The following is a 19,439-nucleotide window of genomic DNA, read 5'->3' as shown; positions in this document are numbered from 1 at the left end:
TAATTATGACCCCTTTTTTTTTAGTTTTTTAATCTTCATAATTTATTTGACTAATAAAATTAATTTCACTCAATTTTCTTTTAAAAGAATCCGAAGATTGAAAAAAAAAAAAGGGAAAAAAGAAAATCAGTCACTACCAAGCCATTTGGAAGGCAGAGTAATGCAACCACCAATTAATTATTTATTTTCAAGTAATTAAAATATATGAAACACTTACAAATTAGAACAAGGGAATGAGACGAGAACAAGTCATGTACTCGTAGTTGACGTATTCTTGGCCGTTCTTTCTTTCACAGTAAGAGTACCTTTTCACATCATGGCCAACCCCAAAAGTGGTGAAAATATTTTCTGAAAATTGTTTTTTTCCGAGAAATGATGACAACAAATCCAAGCATGTCAAGTAATTTAAGGGTGTGACTAAAAAAATTAAAACAAACGACAGATAACAAATCTCCGAGTAAAATCTTCTCTTATAAAACATCAACATCTCTCTCCACGCCATTCTGATTCTGTACCTTCCCTTCATACAACACAATACATATCAATGGAAACATGAACAATAATGAGACTAACCAAAACAAGGGGTTGATATGGGGGCTGATCCAGGGCATGCCTCTATTTTATATATGGCAAAAAATATATCACAATCCTCCATGACACGCTATTTGCCTCTGATTCTACCATTTAGATGCGAAGAATGAAATTTCTAAACCAAGAATCTCATTGTTCAGTAATCAGCAGTTCCTGCTTTTCATCGTTAGATTCGAACACGGATTCCGTGTCATCCTCAAAAATCCTGACATGGCACAACTTGCCACCAGCTTCATCAGCAAAAGTTATTTTCTTCCTCGCTTTGTGGACTACATTTCCAGAAGAAGCAGAACCCATCTCGGCTAGTCTCTGCAATTGATTGACCAAAACTCCACTAGCTTCATCAGCAGAGGTAGAATTCTTCCTTTCATTTTGGACTAGATTTCCTGAAGAACCAGAACCTGTCTCAGTCAATCCCTGCAATTAATCAAAGGCGTTAATTCTATAAAATGCTACAAGACCATAACCATAAGACACGTCTACTTTTTCTCCCTCCAAAAGTACTAGGAGAAACAAACCATGATTTTACAAAAGCGTTTGCAGTCCCTTGCCATCATGGAAAGCCATCTTCGTGTGCTTTCTTCAACTTTTGTTGCATTGTTGATGGCCATTCTAGCCTGAGATAAAGGGAATATTCAAGGGAAGAAAACAGTATAAGAAAACAAATGGTATAAGAAAACAGTAGTTTTGCCAAAAACACGTTTGGATAGCCTAGGTAAAAAAGGTTAAGTTTCGATATAAATCGTAAAATTTCAGCTTATGGTATGCAGAACAAAGAATTTATATTCTCAAACCCCACATGCTAATCTAGGGAAGAAAATTAGCAATGAGATAGGCATTATGCAGGCTTTATACGATCATTAAAACCAATAGAGGCTAACTACGATGTTAGGTCCCCAGCAGCTTCGTCAAACTCAAAATTGAATCTGACTAATCAATAATGAATCCATTTTTTTACATGCATATAACTCATACAAGTTGGAGCTGTCTTGGGGCCAATCTTAAATCAACCATAACATACATGGGGGTCAGATGCCATGCTCACCCAGTAAAAACTAAACCATTGGGACGTGCAGGAAGCACTGTCTCCCAAATGGACAGAGTGTAAATCAATCTATGGACACACCTCCACATGATCCAAACACGAGTAAGAAAATCATATGGTAAAAAAACAAAAAATTCAAACATGATTAATGAAGTAATCCAACATTATGACAGTTTGATATGCACCACGCCTGCTGTCTACTGATCTTTATGAGACAGGTAGGTAACAAATCAGATTAGCTGAGATAGAGGGAAGCATAGGTATACATCTTCTTTATTTAACCATCCAAGTGCCACAGACCCATAGCATGTGGGATTTTATTGTCACTTGTAAGTTTTAATGGTACTTTAAAAAAACAAGTTTTAATGGTATGACATGCAATACTACGCATTACTACAACTGGGACATTTTAAAAACTAAAAACACAAAAAAAGACAAGGAAAGAAAGTAATTTTGTTCACCTTCAGAACCATGGTTGATTTATCATGTCTTTTTACTTGCTAAAAAGTAAACAACCATTTCTGTATAGTCACTCACCCTATCCACTTTATATTTCAAGGACAGAGCTGGGCAGTCTTCAGGGAGCAACCTCTCTTCCAGAATGTCCTTCATGGACTGCAACTCTTTTGTTAGCTTCATGGCAAGACATTCAAAGTCTTTCATCTGCTGCTGCGAGAATTCTATGGCACTCTGTGTACAACTTTGGATGGAGGTGCACCCGGTGCTAAAACGCGGTACAGTATATGAAAGATAAGGAGCCTTGTGAACAGCTTTGGGAGGGAAGCCTCTCTTACTACTCTGCTTCCTAATAATTTGTCGAGGTTTAATGCTGAATTCATCTTCCCTGATCTGATTGGGTCCTTCAACGCTACTAAACTTGTTCTTCCCAAAGTAGAACTCTCCCGTACATTCTTACATCATCATGGCCCAAAAAAAGAGTAAATCAGATATTAAATGGATATAGAGAATCTCAAAGTTCCTTAATCCTAGGCGAAATAATAAGAATCAATGACAAGAATAACAATAATAGTAATGATAATAATAACTATCAACAACTGAATTTGAGTGAACAAAGTGGAACTACAACCAAATCACCAAAATTAAACTCAAACAACAGAATGTGAACTTATCTCTTGGCACCACGTAACGATTTTATTTTGAAACAGAAGTAAAAAGAAAGGTTATTTTTTATTGAGTCATGTCATGTGAAAGCAGAAACACCTTTTCTAAATGAATGGAAAACATGCAGAAATGGTCCATTTAATATCATTTCAAGAAAAAGCCTCTTCTGCTCTTTAGCAGCACAAGAATTTTTTGCATTTCCTCAAATGCAAAGATGTCACAACAATGAACCAAGGAAACTGAAACAACATTCAAAGAATTCTTACTCACCATCAAATGGATATCCTCTTAAATTCGTTATTTTCAATTTTCTGGGAAGAACTTAGCAGAAGATTTCAGAAAAACCTAAAAGGCTTTTGTTACATCCCTGCTGTTATATTGTTATACAATTTATTTTAATCTCGTATCATCTAACAAGTTTTTTATTTGTAATATCTGCCACACCCTGGCTACAGCAGTATCTTTATCATACAAAAACACTTCATAGGGATGGCATGGATCAGGCATAAACATGAAGGTTCATAGATCCAAAAATATAAGAATTTGATGTACTTATTGTACTTGTTAAAAAATACCTTTAACACTTACTGTAATATTCATTGTCGGTTAATTCGTTGAAATCCATTGCCTTGAGGAGTCTTTCCTGAGAAGTTGGAGAAATGGCCTGTAGGTGAAAGTACACAATAAAAAACAAAATCAAATATGAAAATCATGCCAAACAAAAATTCAATCAATAATCACTCACTTTTCTGGTTGGATATAGCCTTGCAGGAGGGTGCTGTAAGTTTGAACGATGATGATATTCAAATCCAACTGACGTCATAAGCTCATCAGTTAAAGGATAGATCCTTGCTGAGACATTTATGTCTGCATCAGCAAAAGCAGAGTTTTGGAGTTGTTTCATTTCAGGTGTAGGTGAATCATCCTCAACAGAATGCACAAAGCAATCAGGACTTGAGCTACAGTCACTGGTCAACCTGGATACAACATCGACCTTGGGGTTAGAAGGTAACTCAGCTGCAATGCCATCCCCAAATAAATATGCATCACCTCCATGACCAAGTTCCTTGCTTTGAGGGATCTCATGAATGGTCCTAGGAGAACTACTTTGGGGTTGCTTCACTTTAGCTGTAGAAGAATTATCCTCAACAGAATCCAGACAGCTATCAGGACTCAAGCTAAATTCACTGGTACAGCTATCAATAGCACCAACTTTGGGGTTATAAGGCAACTCCGCTGCAATGCCATCCTCAAAGACACAAGTATCACCACCATGACCTAGTTCCACACCCTGAGGGCTCTTATGAATGGTAATGGGAGAACTACTTTGAGAGACACCAGAAACGCAAGAACTATGGCCTGTCACTGAATAAATGGTTCCAGAGGAGATGTCATCCAGAATCGGATGGGTATATACTTCTATATCAGATTCTAGAACAGGCAAGTCTGCAAAATTATGATTTGTTACTGTATTAGCCACTATAGAATCCTTACATGAGGCCCTTACAATCTTGACAGACTTGGGATCTGTAAGTTCCGTATAGTCATAACCCACTTCATTCGTAACACAAAATTGCGGTTCTTCTGTCAATGAAATTGACACCTGGGTCTCTGAAACAGATTCATTAGCTGCCTCACAAAGTTTACCAGATACCATTCCACAAGAACCCTCCAGCTCATCACAAAGGCAGGTAGGATCACCACTACTACATATGAATCTTTGGCAACCTGGAGAATCAGATTCAGAGACCTCAACTTTCATATTGGTAGCTGGCCACAGATCCCCACTAGATTGCAGCAAAACTTCACCACCGGGAACCTTAATATCATTGTTAATATGCAATAAGATGTCTTTCATAGGAGAACTACTTTGAGGGGTACCAGAAACATGTGAACTATGATCTGCTGTTGAAGATATGGTTTCTAGGCAGAAGTCACCATCAACCGGTTGGGTATATCCTTTCATCTCAGATTCTGGTACAGGCAAATCTGAGTGCTCATGGCTGGTTGTAACCATATCACCCACCACCATAGAATCCCTAGCTGATGCACTTACAATCTGACCAGACTTGGGATCTTCAGGTTCTGTATACTCATAACAGACTTCATTAGTAGCACAATATTGTGGTTCTTTTGTAAATGATATTTTAATTTGGGTCTCCAAGACACATGCATTAGCTTTCTCACAAGGCGCATTAAACATCATTTGACAAGAACCCTCTGGCTCATGACAAAGCAAGGAACTATCACCACTAACACATATGACATTTTGGTGATCTAAGCAATCAGGTTCAGAAACCTCATCTTTGATATTGATAGCTGGCTCCGTACTATATCCTGGCAAAACTTCATCACTTGGAACCTGTTCAGATTTGACAATCAACTTGGCACTTGGAGATGAAGTTGAGACATGGTTTTTCATGCGTTTTTTCTTTACCTTCACATTCTTTGAATGTTTAGATTTCCAACTGCTAAGAGGTTCCTTCAGATCAAGATCTTCTTCCACTTTTTGAAAGCTAGAATAATCTGATGTTAGGCAGGAGGAAGTTGCAGTAGTTTCTATAATATTGATAGCTGGTAAATCCCCACTACATTGTGGCAAAACTTCATCACTTGGGACCTGTTCAGATTTGACAATCGACTTGGCACTTTGAGACGAAGTCAAGAAATGATTTTTCCTGCGCTTTTTCTTTACCTTCACATTCTTTGAATGTTTAGATTTCCAACTACTGAGAGGCTCCTTAAGATCAAGATCTTCTTCCTCTTTTCGAAAGTTAGAATTATCCGACTTTAGAAAAGAGGAAGATTCACCAGTTTCATTACTCAGTTCAACATATTTTGAATGCTTCCTTTTCTTTAAGTTGCATCTCTCTGTAATTTGCTTCAGTGTCATGCTACAAAGGTCTAGACCATCCAATTCACTGTCAATTCTCTTGTCACCATTGTTGCAAAATAAGTTGGAAGCATCAGGCTCCCTTTTGATTGTTCTTCTGTCTGCCAAAGGTAGGCATGGGCTTTTGACATCTATCTTATCACTCTCAAACGACAAACTTTCAAACTCATCTTTTGGACGCAACTCATGATTTTTGACATCTGCAGCTTCATATAGATCTTTAACCTTCTTGAAGGTGAGTGCAGGCCTTCCATGAGTCACATTGAGAACTTTTGTCACCAAACCACCTTGAATAGCCTGAATAAAGTGCATCTGGTCACAACTCCTCAACTCCATTTGATGAGATGAAGATTATACTCTTTGCACTTGTTAGCTGATGCTACCACTGTTGCTAAAATGACTGACCTGAAACCAAAACAACTTTACTCAAAACCAGGCAAGAAGCAATAAAAAGATACAATATAACCAATTGTAATGAAAGCACCGACTAAAAAAAAGTTTGCTCAGGCAAGGACACGAAACAACTTTGCATATTAACCAAGGCATGATATGGACAAAATGATCTCTGACTTTTTTTCAGACTTACACAACATGATTAAAACAAAGAATTTCGTAGTCATGGTCCTGGCAACTGCAAATTCTCCCATGCTTCCCTTAGTTTTCAGAGAACATGGGGATTAAGGGTAAAAAGGAATTGAATTATGAGGTTTATAAATTATAGCTATCACCCCCAATTTAGCAAAAACGTGATTGTAAGTACAACACAAAGGCATGGGTAATCATGAAAACAATAAATTATGAACTCAATTCCTGCTTTTCTCCACAATCTTAGTTTTTCATGTCGTGGAGCCCTGTGCAGCTGCGCTAATAATCAATGGATACCTCTATAAAAAAAAAAAATGGAAACCATAAATATCCAATTTCAACTTTGGGTAAGCAAGAAATTTTGCGCATAATCCATATAAATTGAACATCCCATGAAGTTGCTTCACACGATGACATTTTAGGATTATAAAGTTATATTGCACTAAAGAGTTATACTGCACTAAAGGTATGACACGGAACTTCAGTTGCCTGGAATTCTAGCAAGCAGCTTACACAAATTTTGAGAAATTTCAAGCTTAAGGAATTAAAATTCAATTCCAAATCCAATATTATGTGCAGCAACCATATAGTGAAAAACGAATTGAAACCTCCAACTCCAAATGCCCCAATTTCATGCAATCAAAACAGCCTTAAATTCAAAATTTCTAGAAATGCTCGAAGGGTAACTATGCCTCCATCAATTGTCCCAATATCCACACGTGATAATATGTATATGGGTTTATATGGGTAGATATAAGTTTTTTATAGGTATATGCGTAGATAGAAGTAGCCTATGGTTAAACATCGTATCAGAAAACTCAACGGTAGGGAACCAGATTAATAATAATACATACGCATACCAGCCAATACTTACCTTGATCTTGTTGCAACCAATAAGCTACACCAATGTTCATCAAAGTAACGGCATGGACAACACACGGTAATCATATTACTAATGTAAATTCAGAATTTTCTCATTAGACAATTACCAATTCAATAAGGAAATACGTAAATAACTAACACATAACATGTTCCAAAGTTTAAATTCTAGTCTGAAAACACTAACACGTAATATGCTTCACAGTTAACATTCTCTAGTCTGAAAAAACTTGTAAAATACAGACATTAAAACCACCTAACAATCACTGATAAGCCAAGGACCCTACTCACCGCAATAGTTCACATTCTCAGCATGAAACCAGACCACCAATAAAATGTATAACCTTTTTCGCACTCAAAAAGAGACCTAGACTCCTGAAGTATAGAATCTGAAAAGAAAAGCTGGGAAGCAGTGTGACGTATGGGGGAAGAGCGTTTCTATTGAAATGGAACCAATATTTTAGGGTTTGGAGCACGGAATGGTGAGCGAGTAGCGAGTCAATATAGGGGAATGGATTTTGTTTGTTGGGTCACTGTGTCTGTCGCAGTGTCGCTCACCGCCTACCTCAACAGATGCTTCAAAAAACCATGCCGCCAGAAATTGGAAACAAGAGCTTCTCACAGTAATGGAGAGTACCTCTCCGGCTATAATTAACACTCTCCACTCGAAAAGATGAATACAAAGCAAGAACAAGATAGGTCTATTAGTGGACCAAACTGAGGCAGTCAATGTCCCCCAAATCAGACCGTCTCTCTTTTTAGGTATAACTTTAGGGTTTCAAATTCTTTCAATTCCACAAAACCAAGATCTGAAACTCGCATCCCCGCCCGCTCTTTTTCGGTTTTTCGCGCTTTCTCCGCGTGCGAGCTTCTTGTGTCCGTGTGTGTTTTGCACTCAAGTCGATGCAGGCATTCGCTCTAGCAAGAGAGGCCCATTTTTTCAACGAGCGGTGCTACTCTTTCCGAGTGTATCATTTAGGAGTGAAAATGATCCGGTCTAATCTGGTCCGGTCTAGTAATAGATCGAATATTTTTGATCTATTATTTTTTCAGATTGGACTGGACCAAACACTCAAAGAGATCGGACCGGACTGGTCCAATCGGCCCGACCTAATTTTTTTTTTAAATAATTAATAAAAAAATTTATTTAAAATACTAAATTAAATTAAGTGACTTATTAATGTGGATTATGTAACAAATTCAATAAAAAAATATTTTATATGATCAATGATAATAAATTAGATGAAAATTATATTACTAATTTATATAATTACTATATAATTAACTAATTGATATTATATATTAGTTAATTCATAGAATATTAAAAAGTGTTAATAACATATTTAAAATTTTATATGTTAATAGTGATAGGTTAGATGAAGATATATATAAAATATTGTTAATTTATAGAATATTAACAAGTATTAATAATATATTTAAAATTTTATATTGTTAATTGTACAATTATTATATATAAAATATATATAAAATATTTTTTTATTTTTTATTTTTATTCGGTCTGGTCCGGTCCGGAAAAACCCTGGACCGTGGACCGGACCGAAACTTTTCGGTCCTCTAAAATGTGGACCGGACCGGACCGGTCTAAGTCTCGGTCCGTTCGGTCCGACCGGACCGTTTATCACCCATAGTATCATCGCTCATATTTGTTAATATTTTTAAAAATATATAAAAAAAATTTAATATACTAATAATCATTTTCTTAACTATTAAGTAAAGAAAAATATTTTTTAAAAAATTAAAATATATGAGGTGCTAAAATGAAGGGACAAATTGAGTGAAAAAAATAGAATTTTTCTTTTGCTATAGGTCTTTCTGCTATTTTTTTTTACGCAAGTGCATATTAATATATAATGGAAAACACATACATTAAGTTTCTAGATCTAGGAAATATTAGAATTATACAACATTAGTAGGTAGGTCTTTTCCAATATGGAATTGTAGCAAGGATGCTGGACTTTGGATTAGGGGAATGTTATCAAAGGCTTGCGTCGTTGCTGCCCATTGCGCAAATTTGTACGTGCATCGATTTTTTGATTGATGAATTTTCCTCACATTTCATTTCTTGAATGAATTTAGATGATGTCTGATATCATTAATGATTGAGCTCATGATCCATTCTTGGATTGGTGAGGAGTTTGGAATTGCTTGGATAGTGACCTTTAAATCTCCTTCTAGAATTATTTTTTTTAGCCTCAACCTTTCCACTTCTTTGATGGCCATTAAAACTGCAGATACTTAACCTATGTTCAAATTGACTTTGCTGATGAGATCAGTTTTAGCGAATAATATTTTCCCATTGTCTCCCCAACAAAATGATGCTAGAATGGAACCCTCTTTTCTGTTTGCAACATCGAAAGTAATGAGGTGATATCCTACAAGTTGCCTTTCTTCGTTTTCACCTATCTGGTTGTCTTTCTCTACCCAAGCTCTTGTGTGCTGGCTGAAACTTTTGGACACTGATTCTACATACACAGATATTGAGGGTATTGCATGTTCATGTTCAAGCTTATTTCTAGTAAACCATAAGTTATCCATTGCAATAGTTGCAAATATTTGGAAAGCTCGATGTTCTTCCTTTGGGATACTGGGGTTTGTTGATGGATTAAGAATATTATTAATCCAATTTGAGATTGGTTGGCTTGCAAAGAAAGAAGTATCAATTGGCCACTTGGAGTGTCTCCACATTACTCTAGAAAAGATGCAATTGAGAAAAAGATGAGGGAGATCTTCAGGTTCTGTTTTACATAAAAGGCATGATTTGATCCTCTTCAAGGGGATTGACTTTGTTGACAAGGGTTTTTGTAGGTAGAATATTATGATTTATTTTCCAGAGAAGCATTTTTAATCTATCCTGCATCCTCATTTTCCAAATGTTCTTCCAGTTGATGAACAAATCACTAATTGAGAGTGATCCATTATCATTTACCATGGCTGCATAGGCGGATTTAACAAAAAATTTACCTGATGAATGGTGTAGCCATCTGGTCATATCTAGTATAGAATGGAAGTTATGGTTAGCCAAAGGGACTTTCTGGATTTCTCTAGATGTGTTTTCTGAGAAGAGGGTATTTAATAGAAGAATGTTCCAACGTCTTGGTTCTTCTAAGGTAAGTTCAGAAACAGTCATTGAGTGGTTTACAATTGGATTGTTTGGATTTGGAAGAGGCATAAGGGATGGTAAAGTTGGGATCCAAGGGTCACGCCAAACACTTGTAGAGACCCCATTATTAATCTGAAAGAAAGTACTAGACCTTAGGAAATCTCTTTGTTTTAAGATGTTTTTCCAGAACCGTGAGTCAGTGGTCTTGGGAGAGATTGCTAGGAAAGAGTTTGATCTTAGATATTTCTTAGACAGTGCATCTTTCTAGAGGCCGGTAGAACTATTGATGAAAAACCAAGTTTGTTTGGAAATAAGGGCTGAATTGAAAGTGGAGATTTGTTTGAGTCCAAGACCACTCATGGATTTTGACAAACATATGGTTTTCCATGCTTTGAGGGTAAATTTTTTTTTTGGGAATCTTCAAAACCCCAACAAAACCTTCTTAACAAGGTATCTATTTTCTTTTTGCCGTAGCCTTAGGAATAAGCATGGTAGACATGACATATGAAGGTATAGAGGTTGCAACCGACCTAATCAAGACTGTTTTAGAAGCTTGAGAAAGGATTTTTGTCTTCCAACTCTGAAGTTTACTTTATATTTTTTCTAGAAGTTTTGAGATGAATTTTTTTCTTTTCAACACCATTTTAGAGAGGCAGTCCCAAGTATTGAGAATTTGGAGGCGAAATTCTGAAATCAAATAAATTTTTTACTGCATTGGTGGAATCGGGGTTGATATTAGCATCGAAGCGAAGGAAGGATTTTTTCTGGTTAATATTTTGTCTTGACCAAGAATTATAAGTGTCAAGGCAATCTGCAAAGGCTTGAGTAGTTTGGGTATTGGCTGATCCAAATAAAAATAAATCATCAGCGAAGAGTAAGTAAGAGATGGAAGGGCCCTCTCTTGACAGTTTTATACCCTTAAGACAGTCAATATTTTCCTTTTGGATAATGAGTATTAGTAGCACCTTAGATCCTAGAATAAAAAGAAAGGGAGATAAGGGATCTCCCTGTCTTAGGCCTCTCATAGGTTAGAAGAATCTATTGGGGGAGCCATTGATGATGATTGAGTAGGTGACTATTGAGATGCATTCATTGATCCAGTGGATCCATTGATGTTTTAACCCAGCTTGATGGAGGACATCCAGGAGGAATGACTATTCCATGGAGTCAAAAGCTTTGGCCATATCAATTTTTATGGCCATTGTACAAAGTCTGCTTTTTCTTTTCTTCATTAGGTGAAATGTTTCTTGGGCCAAAATTGTATTTTCTTGAATGAGCTGACCTGGTAAGAAGGAAGATTGGTATGGAGAGATGATATTTGGTAATATAGCTTTAAATCTATTAGCAAGGATTTTTGCTATTGCAAATAGATTTAAAGCTATGATCTTATAGCAAACATTTGAAAGGCTAATAGGTCTAAATTGGCTAACTTCATTTGGATTTTCCACCTTGGGGATCAAGACTAGATTGGTATGATTAAGCTCTTTAGTAAGTTTACCATGAATGAAGAAGCTTTTGATAGTAGCAATTAAGTCCTGTTTGATGAGTTCCCAAAAATTTTTGTAGAAGAGACCTGTAAAACCATTAGGTCCTGAAGCTTTTGAGGAAGGAAGTTTTTTTAACAACGAGAGTGATTTCCTCCTCGGTGAGTATTTTATAAAGTAATGTATTCTCAGTGTCAATAACTTTTCTTGGAAATAAATGTTCTAATCCTTCAGAGGGAGCCGAATTAGAAGAGGTGAAAGTATTCTTAAAGTGTTCTTGAATTTTGGGAGAGATTAATGATTGATCAGAAGTCCATTGGTTTCTGCCTATTTTGAGACACTCAATATCGTTGCTTCTACATCTAATCGAGGTAGATGCACGGAAAAACTTAGTGTTTAAATCCGTAGTAGTGAGCCAAGTCACGCTGGATTTTTGTCTCCATAAGGATTCTTCCCTTAAGAGCAGTTTATTCAAATTTGCTTGCAGGTCAGATTCCAAAGAGATGGAGGAAGGAACTGATTCTTGGCCCTGTATTGGGGAAAGAACATTAGACAGGTTTTTTACTTGAGTCTGAATATGGCCGAAATTTTTGACATTCCATTCACAAATGGTTTTTTTTGTTTGTTTGAATTTTTTTGAGAGAATGAAGGAGGGGGTGCCAATGAAGGTGGAATTCCAGGCTTTTTTTATAGTCTTGAAAATGGAAGGGTGCCTAAGCTAGAATTTTTCAAATTTGAAAGCTTTGGGAAAGTGATTTTTGTTTGAGGTGTCCAGAATGATTGGTGCATGGTCAGAAGAGACTCAAGTGAAGGTTGTAATGGATGCTTGTGGAAAAAGGTCAAGCCATGGTAAATTGGCATTCCTTCTGTCAAGTCTTTCTTTGATCAAATTAGGGCTATGTCTATTGTTGGAGAAAGTATACTTTGGTCCATTGGACCCTATATCTACAAACTTGAACCTATTCATGAATAATAGGAGGCCTTTCGAGTTAGAGGATTGAGAGAAATGCTTACCCCCTAGCTTTTTTGATTGAGATAGAATTGAGTTGAAATCTCCAATTGCTAGAGAAGGACTCGAAAAGGACTCAGTTAGTATACTAAGGAGATCCCCAAAATTATGTTTTTTACTAAAAGGGGCAGGACAATATACTAAGTTCATAAACCATGGCATGTGGGTGGGATCAGAGTAGACCAACATGGATATCATATTACCAAAAATAAGTTTACTTCATCGATATGGGGGGGGGGGGGTAGTTGAGATTTTTTCTTTAGGGGTCAAGGGGTGACATTGGGTTCAGTTGGTTTTGAAATGGGGGCTTGGATTAATGGAAGGCTTACGTCAGGTGACATGTTTGTAGGGTAATTGGAGACAGAATTACTGACATCAATTAATGGGACCGATATGCCTGTTTGGAGATTACATTGCACATTGCCACATGGATTTGAGAAGCCTATGCATGGAACAATAATTTTTGATTGGAGGGCTTGACCTTCAGATCGATGAACAGTCATCTTCTTTGTTGGGCATGTTAGCAGTAGAAGCACCACTGAAAAGCTGCTTTATACAAAATTCCTTTTTATTTCCTCTTTCAGTGCTAATGATGACTGCTTTTCCTTTTCCCAAATGTTCTACCTAGACATTTTTCTTTGTTGCTTCCGTAGCTTTGGAACAAACTTGCATGGGACCTTCAGTTGCCTATTTGATTCTCACTAGGGGAAAGGTGGGAGATTTTTTTATATAGATTTTCAAGAAGTATGGCTGTCTAGATTTGTTCTCTCAGTGATTCATCAACCAATGTGGTTCTTGAATTTCATCCCTCATCCAATGTCCGAACCAAGGTTCCTCTGTTGAACTGGTATATATTGGACATGCTTGCTATAGATGTCCCAGACGGCCACATCCATAACAAAACTCAGTTAGTCGTTCATATTTAAATCTAACTTTTGCAGGTTACTTGTTGATTATGGGTAAAGTAAAACCTTCAAAAAGTGATTTTTCTGTATTAATATCAACCCTAATACACATGAAAGGTTTTACACAGTTCTCGGGAAGATATGAGTGATCTATTTCAATAAGCCGTCCCAAGACCCTGCCTATTTTGACCGTATTTTCTTCTGTCATCATTTCAAGGGTAGGCCACAAATGTGAATCCAAAATGCAGAGTAAGACAGATCAATTTCCTGAATACTAAGGCTTGGGGGCCATTCCTTGATAACCATATGATAGCCCTTGAAATTCCATGGCCTTTGGTGGAATATTCTGTTTTTCTAATGTTGAGAGAAAGGTGAAAAGAAATGTGTTGGTTCCCAAATTTTCAATGTTTAGTCCCGATACAAAACTCATGGATGGTGGTATGAAATATATGCTTATTGAGGGTTTTGGATGAAACCAACTTACCGATGAGTGCATGATTGGATATCTTTGTTGCAGATTCAGAGGTTGTTACCCATTTCTAAGCCCATAACCAAGGCTTGTTCATATGGTCCATTAAAAGCCCAACCCATGAAGCTCAAACCTTGTTTTTTGTTTCATTCTTCCAAATGAGACCCACATACACCATACCATTAGTTTCCCATTTTCCACAACTCAACCACACGCTGCTAGGGTTCCCAATTCAACCTTGGTTAAGTTTTTTTAATTTAGGTTAAGGATCACTATTCATCTCACACATGAATAGTAACCTAAGCATCATAATTTGCTGATGACCCATAATTTCTTAGATTTTATCACTTCTTAATTTTAAAATTTAGTCTAATTTTATTTATTTTTGTTTAAGGCTTCATTATTGTCATTAAATTTTATTTCAGATTTAAAGAAAATGAAAATCTAAATTTTAGAAGCTTATTATCTAGGAACTCTCTCATTTAAATGAATATATTATTTGAATATAAGAGCTGCTGAATAAAAGAGAAAAATGCATGCAAAGTGGGACACGAGCTACGCGCTGGCTTGCGTGAGACAGTTGGGCTCTTGAGCGAAACGGACTGAAGCGGTTTGACTTGGCTGGAGAAGCGGGAACGCGTGCAATACAGGCCTTTGGCATTTGCATCCTGGACGCAATGTGAGATTCGGGCTCTTGGCTTCTGCACGCATGCACGGAAGAGAAAAAAATAAAAAAGAACGAAGAGGCTTCTACAGAACGACGTTACACAGAATGAAAAAAAAAAGGGAGAAAGTGTTGAAAGAAAAGCCGAAGTTTATGCCGAAAGGAAGAGATTTTGTTTTGAAAAGATAAGGACTATTGAAAATCTACTGAACGGAAATTCCAAAGGAAGAGGCTGATGATTATTATTCTACCTACCACAAGAAAAGAAAAAAATTTGAACACAACGGAAAAGAAAAGTGAAAGGCGGAAGAAAACATTCGAGGCCGCTGCGGACTGTGCTCAGTATTTTTTTACTGTTGATTTTCTTCCATTCTTCTCAGAAAAATTATGATGAATTTGTTTATGTTGAATTTAATTTTTAGCATAAACTAAATTTTCTATATTCTAAGAAAACGATGTAATCTAGTTCCGAACTATGCTTGTTTTTCTATGTTAATTTGAAATAATTATCTTCTATGTTTGTTTGATTTATTCTGAACTTATTTCTTCTAATTAATTGGCCATTAATTAGATGATTTTGATCTTGTGATTTGCTGTCAAAAGACGGAATTATAGGATAGATCTTGGCTATTTCGTTATAGGTAAATATAGAGATTGAAAGACTTGTATGAACCAATGTAGTATTTAAATAATTGGTTTTATTACTTTATTAATTTGCATACTCTTGTGTAAAATGATGAACAAGAATAATTTCTAATTGACTATCGAAAGAGGCTTTTGGATGTTTGTGGAGATTTGCTAACAAACAAAAAGAATTAAATTCAATTAGTTATATGAGTAAAACATAGTGAGGGATTAGGTGAAATCGATTTCCTAGAAGTTTCTTTCCTCATTAACTTGATCTTCGTGCAACATCTTTATTTTCCTTTGAGTATTTTCTTTGAATGAATTTTATTTTAATTTGCAATTACAAAAATTTTAGTGACTTTCTAAATAAAGTCGAGATTAGTATAATTTCAATATTTGTCAAAAGTAAGTTACCAGTCCATGAGGACGATGCTCTTCTCATCACTTTACTATAAAACTACGATACTGTGCACTTGCAGTTTTGCACCAATCAAGTTTTTTCAGCTTTCTTGAAACTCTTTTGTTTATAATTTTTCATCTGAAACTTTTGGATTTTATATTTGTTTTGCATCACCCTTACGCAACCCATGGAGGTTAGATTTGACTCAACCCATGTCACATGAGCCAAAGGCATGTCATGCCACCACATTTCCACCAATCAGCATCCTTGGTGCAAACCGAGTACCCTTCTTCAAACCACCCAAAAACCAATGCCCTTTCAACCAATTTTCAAGAGAATTTCTAACCCTTAGATCCTCATGATTTCACCTTAGAATTAGACCTAGCAAGTGTTCAAAACCATTCCAAGAAACCAAAAACAAAAACCTAACTATTTACCTAAGTGGTGAAGTTGAATTCAAACTGGCTGCACCTTCATCTTCATGGATTATTTGCACCAAAACAGCCACCATCCGCACGCCACCACCTTTTTCATTTTGTCCCTTGGAAGTGCTTGAAAGTACTCAAGTGCTTGCTTGTCCAATTACCTCCCCAAGGCAGCCTAACTGATTGGCTCAAAGAGAGGTAGACATGAATCACTTGGCTGAACCATCGCCCATTTTCACCTTTTTCATTTTCAAATCATGCATAATCACTTGGTAGCCACTCATGCCTCTCTTCTTCGCTTGAAAACCTTCAAATGGTGGTAATAATACCCCCAAAATATACCAAAAGAATGGGACAAGATGTGATAAAAAAAACTAGACAACATGAGAAGAACCAAACCGTCGACCATCTTCATGACTTCCTTGTCATTATTTGATTTTTTCTATTTAGATTTCTGAACCAATGCAGCACCTGCACCTATAGACACGTTCTAGCACCAAAAATTTATGAAATCACAAAGCTTTAGATTACTATTTAGCTGACCAAGCATGACAAAAATCTGAAAATTTTCACTCAACACTCCGTCGCCCACTTCCACCACTCACAAGCCTCTTCATCTAGCCATTGTCGTACCCCTCATTGCCCTCACACAACTCTCTCTAACTTTCCTTTGGTGTTCTTGAGAGCAAAGCATTCAAAGTGTGAGGAATATGAGAAATCGAATAGCTTGAGTGAGGTTCTTGGAGTGAGTTGAGTTTTGAGAGCTCAAGGGCTACGATTTTTGTAAGTATTCTCTTGCCTTATCTCTTTTTGGGTTTTAGATTAACATGAGAATGTAGATTTGATTGAGTTATAAAAAGGTTTTGCTCAAGTGATGCAATTCGGTCAAATTTGAAGCTTTGCATGAATATGTTATTTTGGTATGAAATTCTAGTCATGACATGTTGTGATATGTTACCTTAAGTGTAGTTAACATCTTTGGGTATTGAATGAAAATTTAATTTGAGGAAAATAGCATGTCATGATAGGTTTAGAAATCAATATCTTGTGTTGATCATCAAGCGTGTTTTCAGTTTTCATTTTATTAAAGTTTATTTTATGAAATCTTGGTTAATTTCCTAAGCTTGATTAATGAGCATTTATAAAAGCCTTGTGATTGGGATAAGATTAAAAACACATGATTCATTTAGGTTCTGAACCTCTCTTTGGCAAGGAAAAACTAGAAACATTATGCATATGCTCAGTCTGATGATTTTGTGATGATTTGGTTTTAAATCAATGCATAAGTGTTGGGATGAACTCGTGAGAAATTAATCTAGGTTGTAAAAATGCTATTAAGATCATATTCATAGACTTAATGGAATTTTAGTCCATATGCATCTATAGAAGTTATAGACTGGAGAACACAAATAGACCCACAATGATGCATGCCATGAGTTAGTTGATTTTGGCATAATTTTGAATTGATTAAGTAGAATGTTATGAAAAAAATATATACGATTCGAGGATAAATTTGGTTACTTATGATCTAAATAGTAAAACTCATGTATATGATGCTGGCAATATTCTTGCGTACAAAGTAGCTTGATGACCCATCAAAGGATACTCTCTTAGGTGATATTTAGGCATAAGAGGTTTTGATAAAGCGTTCTTCTACTCTCTAGAAAGAGAAGCTCTCCATTCTCACTAGAAAGCCTAAGTCATTCTGATAGCCTCCATCATAAAGGAGGGTGGAGATGTAGCTCTTACCCTCCTCTCCATCCTCATTTCCTTTCCATTACTATTGTGTGAATATGCTTCATGGTAATGTTTTTTTTTTTTTCCTCTGTTCCCCTCCACCGGTTCGGTTTTCGTTAGATCTAATGCACTCGAACCACCATCAGTTGACATGCGCCCCACCACACAACCCTATTGCCGCCGATCTACTGGAACAATGCGGAACCGCGCCAAAGTCCTTGGCGCTTCTTAGCGTGGTTCTCACGCGCCGCCGCGCCCCGACGACTCTACCGGCTACACGCACCCTACCAACAGATTCCTCACATCATGATCTAACAGATCTTCCTCACCTCACCTCCCAACCATCGGCACGTGGCCTCCATATGCCACCAGAGATGCGCGAGAAGACAGATGATCTGCCGCATATCAGTCCAATCGATGTCGAACTGTCTACTATGTTATCGCTCTCCCTGATCGATGATCTTGAAGAAGGAATTACGGATCTCTCTAAAAAAATATCTGAAGACAACAAACTACAGTGCATCTACAGCTTACATCGATTACAGCGGTGACTTACTTGAAAATCGTCTTTTACGATTGTACCCTCTTTGTAAGGCATGGGTGGAGACCAAGAAATTGGTCCCAAAACCCGTTTTATTATTTTTTTTTTTTTTACATCACCTTTGCACTATGGTTATTGTATACGGGTGTTTGTTGGGAAACCTCACTCTCTCATCATGTATCATCTTTTCATTTTATAATGAAATTTGCTTGTTTAGAAAAAAAAAAATCATTTTTCTACTCATTAGTCTTATACCACATATCTACTATGAAAAAAATAAAAATAGATGTGCAATGTAGGACTGACAAAAATAATTTTTTTTGTTAAGATCCCTAGTGCAACCCCAAGCATGCCCGTAGGAAGAGCATTGTTGCAATCACACAAAATTTTTACAAAAGTAAACTCTTAAATTGAAGAAAATCCCAAACGCACTCGATGTGTAGATCACACAATCTATATCACTTGAATAGTAAGATTTGATTTGTGAAATTTAAATTTTAAAAATTTATTTTACAAATCAAATCATGACATGTAAATATTTTATTAGATATGTTCTACACGTTAAGTATTTTATTAAGTATTTTATTAAGAGAAATGATATTTACAGTGTTGAAATGCACAAGCACCACATAATTTATTTTAAAAAAATGAATAAATACAAAATTTATATAAATAAAAAACTAATTTTTAATAATAAATTAGACTAATTTTTAAAACAATTGCCTTCCGTTCTCGAGAATTCATTATATGCCTCTGCCACGTACTTTGAGAATAAAATATTTCTTTATTTTTTATTCTATTAAGGTGTAGCCGTCAAAATAAAAAAAAAAAAAAAAAACGACCAACCGCCGGAACGATATACGATAGTTACAAACTTACAAGAAAATAATCCTTTCTTATTATCACCGTCTGTACCTCTCTCTCTCTCTCTCTCTCTCTCTC

General features: G+C 36.2%; 1 protein-coding gene across 2 annotated transcripts; it reads right to left on the bottom strand.

Annotated features, from left to right (window-relative positions):
• Positions 1–441: 441 nt before the first annotated feature.
• On the bottom strand, positions 442–19,436 carry LOC121242880. 2 transcript variants are annotated; one of them, XM_041140878.1, is made up of 7 exons: positions 19,413–19,436; positions 7,407–7,869; positions 3,504–6,056; positions 3,347–3,422; positions 2,174–2,547; positions 1,110–1,208; positions 442–1,008 (listed from the first exon to the last, which is right to left on the bottom strand). In XM_041140878.1, the coding sequence occupies exons 3-7, from the start codon at positions 5,985–5,987 to the stop codon at positions 721–723; spliced, it is 3,321 nt and encodes a 1,106-aa protein (XP_040996812.1). In that variant the 5' UTR covers positions 5,988–6,056; positions 7,407–7,869; positions 19,413–19,436; the 3' UTR covers positions 442–720. The 2 variants fall into 2 exon arrangements, with proteins under 2 accessions (XP_040996812.1, XP_040996813.1); XM_041140879.1 differs by lacking the exon at positions 19,413–19,436 and having other exon boundaries at positions 3,347–3,401; positions 7,407–7,984.
• Between the last annotated feature and the right edge of the window lie 3 nt (positions 19,437–19,439).

The sequence above is a fragment of the Juglans microcarpa x Juglans regia genome, chromosome 8D (genome assembly GCF_004785595.1).
Source record: "Juglans microcarpa x Juglans regia isolate MS1-56 chromosome 8D, Jm3101_v1.0, whole genome shotgun sequence".
Classification (NCBI taxonomy): domain Eukaryota; kingdom Viridiplantae; phylum Streptophyta; class Magnoliopsida; order Fagales; family Juglandaceae; genus Juglans; species Juglans microcarpa x Juglans regia.
The sequence above is the reverse complement of the archived record's forward strand: the minus strand, read 5'-3'. Positions and strand labels throughout refer to the sequence as shown.

Bases quoted from the DNA above. Each gene is read 5' to 3' on its own strand.
- LOC121242880 (XM_041140878.1), bottom strand. From the start codon at position 5,987: ATGGAGTTGAGGAGTTGTGACCAGATGCACTTTATTCAGGCTATTCAA. The intron at 3,423-3,503 runs GTGAGTGATTAT...TTTCACCTACAG, and splicing joins GGCTATATCCAACCAGAAAA to GCCATTTCTCCAACTTCTCA. The intron at 2,548-3,346 runs GTAAGTGTTAAA...TGATGATGTAAG, and splicing joins AACCGACAATGAATATTACA to AATGTACGGGAGAGTTCTAC.